The sequence below is a fragment of the Pundamilia nyererei genome, unplaced genomic scaffold (assembly GCF_000239375.1).
Source record: "Pundamilia nyererei isolate P.nyererei 1_Seehausen unplaced genomic scaffold, PunNye1.0 scaffold00003, whole genome shotgun sequence".
Taxonomy (NCBI): Eukaryota; Metazoa; Chordata; class Actinopteri; order Cichliformes; family Cichlidae; genus Pundamilia; species Pundamilia nyererei.
Window position 1 is genome coordinate 953,708 of NW_005187404.1, and position 7,783 is coordinate 961,490.

At 41.6% G+C, this 7,783-nt stretch overlaps 1 protein-coding gene across 2 annotated transcripts in view; it reads right to left on the minus strand.

Moving 5' to 3' along the window:
- Positions 1–7,783, minus strand: part of lekr1 (Leucine-, glutamate- and lysine-rich protein 1) — a 97,151-nt gene that overhangs the window by 80,557 nt on the left and 8,811 nt on the right. The window contains exon 2 of one of the 2 annotated variants that reach the window (XM_005720923.2): positions 5,520–5,602. In XM_005720923.2, the coding sequence (XP_005720980.1) occupies positions 5,520–5,602 (83 nt within the window). Of the gene's footprint in view, positions 1–5,519; positions 5,603–7,783 lie in introns of those variants that run through there. The other variant, XM_013910776.1, reaches the window with a different exon arrangement.

Genomic DNA, 7,783 nt, shown 5'->3' on the forward strand with positions numbered 1-7,783 from the left:
TATCGTGATATGAAAAAATCTTATATCACCCAGCTCTAGAGGCAACCTGTCTCTAAACAGCAACAATGTGTCTCAGAGTGATTGCAATCACTCTCAGACAGATTTGTGAAGGTTTGCAAATAATTGCTTTAAATTTAAAAACACAGACAGATTGCCAACATGTTGTAATTGATCTGAGTCAGTCTGCGATGAAGAGAGGAACTCATCTACGACACATTTCTTTGCAACAGGGACTCAAGTCAACTGGCTACCAAATAGTTGCATTCTAGTTATATTTCTATATAATAGTAAGGTTGCTGAGCACCTATGTCATTATAGAGTTAAGCTGCCATCCTGCAGCAATGATGTCACTATTTGCGGGGGACTTTCTGAATTTCTATTTCAAATCAGGTTCCAGCTGGACTTTTGTAAATGTAAATAATTCAATGAGGGTTAATCATTTGGAAGAAATGGACATGTCTTATTGAGATAGAGAAATCAATTAATGTATTAGGCAATTAGACTCCAAGCGGTGATAGGATTTAGGACAGGACTTCCCAGGGTCTAGACGCTGGTGGCAGGGAAGATGTGAAGGACAGACTAGCAGCCGAACACCCAGGAAAGCAGGGAGATTTGTGATTGCAATTGTTCTTTATATAAATTTCTGTGTGTGCAAGCAGCAACATGTTTGCATTTTTCCCAACTTATATACAGGCATCACAGTAATAAGTTGGCAAAAACACTTCATAGGTAAGCGTCACAAAATCCATTGCACACAGTGACACTAATTTTGGCCTTGCTGTGATCTCCAGCCACTGTTTGTTCAGTGCAACTGTGGCATAACCATTTTGCTATATAAATGCATGATTATATGCATTTATATAGCATATAATCATTGTTTTCCTCTATCATAGTTTATAGTGTCAGCCTCAAGCACTCATTTAAAGAACTGCACAGTAAGGCGTGGTAGTTTGCTTATTTGTTTTTTACTTTTTTGGTTGTTTTTTTAATTTGCAAAAAATATAATTTTGGTCAGAAATATATATATCTTATGACAGACTAAAAGGATGATACCATTGCATTTTAGAGTTTTACCATCTGAGTCCTCAAATTGAATAATGTTTTCACTGGTACCTGTAGAAACATGCCAGCAGTCTGATCATCAGCTTAGACAGTTAGGTGTGAATTGATTTTCAATTCTATGACCAGCAATGGAAAAAGGGGGCAGTGTTATCTGCTCCATGAATAATGATTACTGATGTGTCCTTGAGAAAGACAAAGAACGAGACTGAAGGGAAGTGTGACTGCGTTCACATGACACAGGGTGAAACTGCAAAGCAGCAGCATGCGTTCTCAGCATGTTTGAGTGAAAGTACAAATACCAAATTTTAGTTTCTCTTGAAAAAAAACTGCCAACCACAGAGACATAAATCGGTTAACAAAGGTTCTGCTTTGTTTAAAGGATGGCTGGTACTGTTGCCTTGGTATTCAATGAGGCTCACTAAAATAATCAATACAGAGGAAAGCACAAAGTTAAAAGAATGAACAGCTTAAATAAAAAATAATAAAATAAGACAGCAGGAGAAAGCCTACATGTGCATGAAAACTGTATTGATAGTTGGTGATGTTGCACTATGTCCTGTCCTGAAATGTGAGGCTTTTTGTTAATGACTGTGAACCTGTGGCTGCAGTTAATCACCTGCATCCCTCACAATAAACATACTGTTGGCATGAAAGTTAAGTGAAAGTATTTGTTTCAGTGCCTGAGTGCGTGGGTGAGAGGCATGACGTAGGTGTGTGTGTGTGTGTGTGTGTGTGTGTGTGTGTGTGTGTGTGTGTGTGTGTGTGTGTGTGTGTAAAACAGCAGCCCACCTCACAGCCAGCCCTCTCCCAGCACACCAGGATTAACAGCACTTAAATGTTCCTGTTAGTACACCACCTCCTCTTTGCCTCCCACGCCAACCAGTACACATGGTGCTGCCCACAGGTTTGCTCATGCAACACACACGACCTCTGTGGTTTTTGTGCTCTTCGCTCGACCCTGGCTGCCTAAGCCTCCAATAAATGGTACTGAAGTGCACCCATCGGAGGGTGTGCGGGGTGGGGGGCTAAGCCCAGAATGTCCTCTATTTCACAGATCTATTGGAATCTGAGTACATGACAGAGGCAGGAACACAGGAAAGGAGGAAGACAGACCCTGACTAAATCAAAGGGGCAAAAATGAGTCTCCTTCTCCAGTCATGCATTAGATTATGTTAATGCCCCTTTCTTTCAGGCCTTTGCTCCATGTCTGGTTATCACATGCCCCCTGTGACAAATCATACACAGAAGGACAGAAATGGATGGTAGGTACCTGCCACAGAAATCAATAACAGAACGGATTCCCATTTGACTCTCAGCAAGCAGAGAGATAGACGGGGGATGTGAATGAATGAAGGTGTTTATGGGAGTCTGCTGGGGGAGACTATGGGACCTTTTTATGAACTCGGGGATGGAACGGCCACCATTACATTAAACCAGGGAGTGTATTGTTCTAAGCCATAGCATATTCCAGTAATTACTAGACAGCAGCAGACAGAGGAAGTGCAACAGCAAAGAAGAAGCAAAGCAACAGCAGAGAGAAGTGCACACACACAGGGACTTTTTACTACTTTGCGCTTGCCACACTGGATCAGCCTACATAAATGGGTCATAAATGACAAATGTAACATACTGAAAGATAATCCAGATTTATTGCAACAAGAGTGTGAGATAATAAGAAAAACAAACAGGGATGAAGCGTATCATATGGCACCTTTTAAGTTTCAGTGTGTGTTTAAAGTTTCATATTAAAAACAACATTAACAAAAATAGTCCACATCCCCAAATATGAAACTGCACTGTTAAGTTTAATGTGGAAGTATTACCTAAAAAAACTGAGTGTCTCAGTTATTTCAGAGAGAAAGAGCAGAGGCGCAACATCCCACGTACCCCACCATCACCTAACTAAACCGTTCGCATGATGAGTCACATCAGAATCTGTTTGATGAAGTGATAATTAATGCATTCAATGGATACAAATGCAAATGGGAAAAAGAAAAACCTTATATGCCAGGAATACAGTTTTAATCAAAATCATGATAGTGTCTTAAGATTATACACCCAACCCTAGGCAGCGAAAGCAAGGGTATAGTACACACGCAGACAGGCAAAGACAAGGGTGTTGTCAAGCTCCATAGCCTTTTGAGATCTACAGATACAGAAAGACAGTTTCAAAGGTCCCCATCATTATTAACCACCTGCTGGCTGTAAGGATACTAACGATACTATTGTCACTGGAAAATTTGGCTTCATACAAGACTTGCTTCATGGTGTTCAAGGTTCAAGGTTCTTTATTCATCACATGCATAGTTATACAAGTATAACACACAGTGAAATGTTTGGTTTTGAGCCCGGATGGCTTGGGGATAGAAGCTCCTCTTGAGTCTCTCTGTCCTTGCCCGGAAGATGCGGAACCTTCTACCAGATTGCAGAAGTTGGAACAGTTTGTTGCCAGGATGGGACGGGTCCTTCAGTATCTGCGCTGCTCTAGTCCGGCATCTCCTGGTGTAGGTGTCCTGAAGCAGGGGGAGAGCAATCCTGCAGCAGCGTTCTGCTGTATGGATCAATCTCTGAAGGGCTTTTTGGTCCTTAACACAGCTGTTCCCAAACCAGGATGTGATGTTCTGTGTGAGGATGCTCTCCACAGCGCCTCTATAGAAAATCCTGAGGATCTTTGGAGAGACCCTGAACTTCCTCAGTTGTCGTAGGTAGTACAGGCGCTGCCTAGCCTTTTTGGTCTGGACCTGAATGTGGGCAGCCCATGTCAGGTCTGAGGAGATGTGGACATCAAGATACTTGAAGGACTGCACCCTCTCCACTGGAGCTCCATTGATGATAATGGGCTTGTAGTCTCTGTGCTGACTCCTTCTGAAGTCCACCACCAGCTCCTTGGTCTTGCCAACGTTCAGCTGGAGGTGGTTGTCCTGGCATCATGATGCCAGATTCTTCACTTCATCCATGTAGGCCGCCTCATCGTTGTCGGAGATGGCGCCCAACACCACTGTGTCGTCAGCAAACTTCACAATGGTGTTGGAGCCATGGGTGGCCACACAGTCTGAAGTGTAGAGGGAGTAGAGCAGTGGCGAGAGGACACATCCCTGTGATGCTCCTGTGTTGATGGTAATGCTGTTAGAGACGCATCGACCCACAAGGTCCCCTTCTAGATAAGGCACAAGTACAGGCCTGTCTTAAGTTTGCCAGTGAACATCTAAATGATGAGGTTATAGGATCAGAAAAGGATTGGGAGAAAGAAGAGAAATCCTGAGTGTGACCAAAAGAACACCATCCCCACAGTCAAGCACGGAGGTGGAAACGTTATGCTTTGAGGCTGTTTTTCTGCTACGGGTACAGGACGACCTCCCTGCATCTGGGCCAATGGATGGGGACATGTACATAAAATCTTGGTTGAAATCCTCCTTCCCTCAACCAAAACACTGAAGACATGTCGTGGATGTGTCTTCCGGTATGACAATGATCTGAGGCAACAAAGGAATGGCTAAAGAAGAAGCACATCAAGGTCATGGAGTGGCCTAGCAGTCTCCAGACCTCAATCCTATAGAAAATCAGTGGAAGGAGCTGAAGTTTCGAGTTGCCAAGCAGTAGCCAAGAAACCTAAAATCCTTCCTGAGACATGTGCAAACCTGGTGACCAACAACAAGGAAAATCTTACCACTGTGCTTGCCAACAAGGGTTTCTCCACCAAGTACTAAGTTTTTTTTTACTTGGGTATCAAATACACTTTTCTCTAAATGACATGCTAATCACTTTATAACTTTGATGTTTGTTTGTTTTTTTCCAAATCTTTGTTTGATATTCTGTCTCTCTCCATTAAAATGAAACTGCCATAGAATTTAGAAACTCTTGATTCTTTGGAAGAGATTTCTTTCATTTCTTTCCCCTGCAGAATTCACAAATTCAGCAGCGGGTCAAATAATTATTTCCCCCACTGTAATGTGATTCGTGGTTAAAAAGGAAAAACAAGCAAGATTCCCTGATCATTAATATTCATACCATATGGCATATCATATGGGAAAATGCAACCGCCACCTCACATTGACACGGAGACAAAGCAACACGCTGCCGTTGCCGTGTTACTGAGAGCGAGCTTTACGTTAAAACAGATGGAAGATTACAAGAGGAAGCATTGTTCCATTTCTTATTCAAATTATATGGATTAGTGCAGCATATGGAGTGGGTGCAGCGACGAAGCACACCTCACATTGCAACAAATGTAATTTCAACACATTTACATTTCTGAGTTGTAAAAAGAAGCACGTTTGTTAACAACATATGTGGTTTCAAGATGGTGTTTCATTAACATGGTGCTTTAAAAGGTACAGTATGGTCCAAACACATGTATAGAATGAAAATGACTTAATTTTGCTTTGTTAAGACTAGAATCTATGTGTTCAGATATAATTCTAACCAAAATAATCAGGAACTTTCAAAGTAGTGCTAACCTTTTGAATCTCTTCAGGCAAAGGGTAGATCAGAGGACTGTGAAGGTCCGCGCTTATGTCTTTCTCCTCCACCTCCTGGTCTCCTAGAAACAAGCAGAATTAGCTTAGTCTTTCACTTTCAAGAGAATAAAGTAATCAAACCATTTATATAACATCGGATAGATGGCATTTTGAAATTGCTTCTTTTGACCAGCAGTCCAAAATAATCAATGCAAGCCGCGATTCAACAGAGAACAGCAGCAAATTGGTACATAAGAATACATTTCTGAATGACTAATAGATTTAAAAAATTGTTTGTGAGCAATTTTGTTGGTCAGGTAAAGCTTTTAATGGAAAGATAGTTTTTTGGAGTTTTTTTTATGGGGCTATTGCAGGCAAAGTGAAAAGAAAGTACACCTTCTTTCACTTCTGTTTTTTATGTATTGGGGCATAAAAATCAGGTCTTAAAATTAGGTGAGTGCAACCTCAGATGAACAATTAACTGACGCAATGTTATACAGAAAAGTGGACCAAAATTTCTGCACAAAGCTGCGAGAAAGTGAGAAAATCATACAGAAAAAAGGTATTTTAAGGTATTGCTGATAAAAGTGGTTCTAAAAGTCACTGAATCATGGGGTTTAGTTAGTTTTTCATACACTGCTTCTGCATTTTGGCTGCTGTTTTCAGCATAAAAGTGGGTGGAACTTTTAAACTGATGAATAGCACTTTGCCTCTAAGGTTAATGTAAGGGCAAATCCCTTAGCGTGATGTCCACCATATTAAACCCATTTGTGGTACACTCTATTCAGTAGATTAATCAGTTCAGATTACAGCATTAAGCTAAGAGACCGTAGCAGCTTTGTGCTGCTGGAGGTATTTTGACTTCACAGCCAAACACTTGCCTGTCCTCGACTGCAAACTGTTTCAATTTTCAAGCCTGGGGACTTTGCAAAAAAGCAAGGCTCTAATAACTTTCTGTGCTGTGTGTCATGGTTTATTAAGGATGAAGGTGATATATAGGTGTAATGCAAGAGAACAATTATTTGTCTGCCTTGTGCTCTCAGTTTGTGTAATTGCTACAGTCCCAGATAAGGTCTTTTCCCTGTTGTGTAATAGACGCCACTGAGATAAAGTCAGTCATGCGGGAATGGATGGTCGCATGAGGAGAACAGCAACACAAGCGTAACCAGGCCTCTGTCTATGTGCGAGTGCACGCTTTTAGGGCATTTATCTATCAGCTTGCCATTAGTGAGGGGAACGGAACACACCAATCCAACACTTGACCTCAAATTAGATACCTCTGGCTAACTCAGACCCAGAGGTCACTCCCATCAGATGACCTGCTATGTGCCACACATTAAATGCACTTTGCGGGTCATTGGCAGATATTGAATGAGAAGACGTATGGGAAAACGTACAGCACAGACACAAAGGATTTGGCCAGCAGCACAATGCAAACAGACAGACAAACATCAACAACTGCAAGTAATCCATGAAGTCATGCAAAGACAGACAGTTTGGCCCCAATGCACCCGCTAAAACCTTCAAGAATTCGCATGTAAACAAGCACGAGTACTCCCTCTGTGTCTTTCACACTCTCACGGCAATGCAGACACATAAACCCAATCCAATCAAAGACCAGGCTTCATGCTCACGCACGCTAATATCCTGATTGCCCCCCTACTGGCTTTAGGCTTTGCATTTAAAACACAGCAGAGATCCTCAATCACTGGCTCACACAACACAGATAAATTAGTGACGCCCTGTGACAGCATTAAGCCAGCCTACCCTTTTTCGTGGACACAGATATAAAAGGCCGATTTTGCATGACAACCGTTCCCCTGTGACATTTTGCCTGCTTTAGCCCTGATTGGACTATTAATCAATCTAATGTGAGAGAGGCAAGCTGTTCATAAACTCATCTATTCAGCACGGGTGTAAGCCTTGAATCGTGAGAGGAAACATACACAACAACACAAAAAGTCAACAGGGCTCACAGGGGGCTTAAATAACACAAAGATAAGCATCGAAGGCCATTAAAAAAAAGGATTTTACTGCGAAAGAAAATGTGCCTTCAGCCATCATCATCATGAAGGATGCACAGTCCGATTATATAACTGTGTTTTAATAATCCACCAAGACTACTGTCTGCTTAAGAAGTATAGCAGCATGAAGTCTGTAATAGTTGTACAATATACAGGGAGTGCAGAATTATTAGGCAAGTTGTATTTTTGAGGAATAATTTTATTATTGAACAACAACCATGTTCTCAATGAACCCAAAAA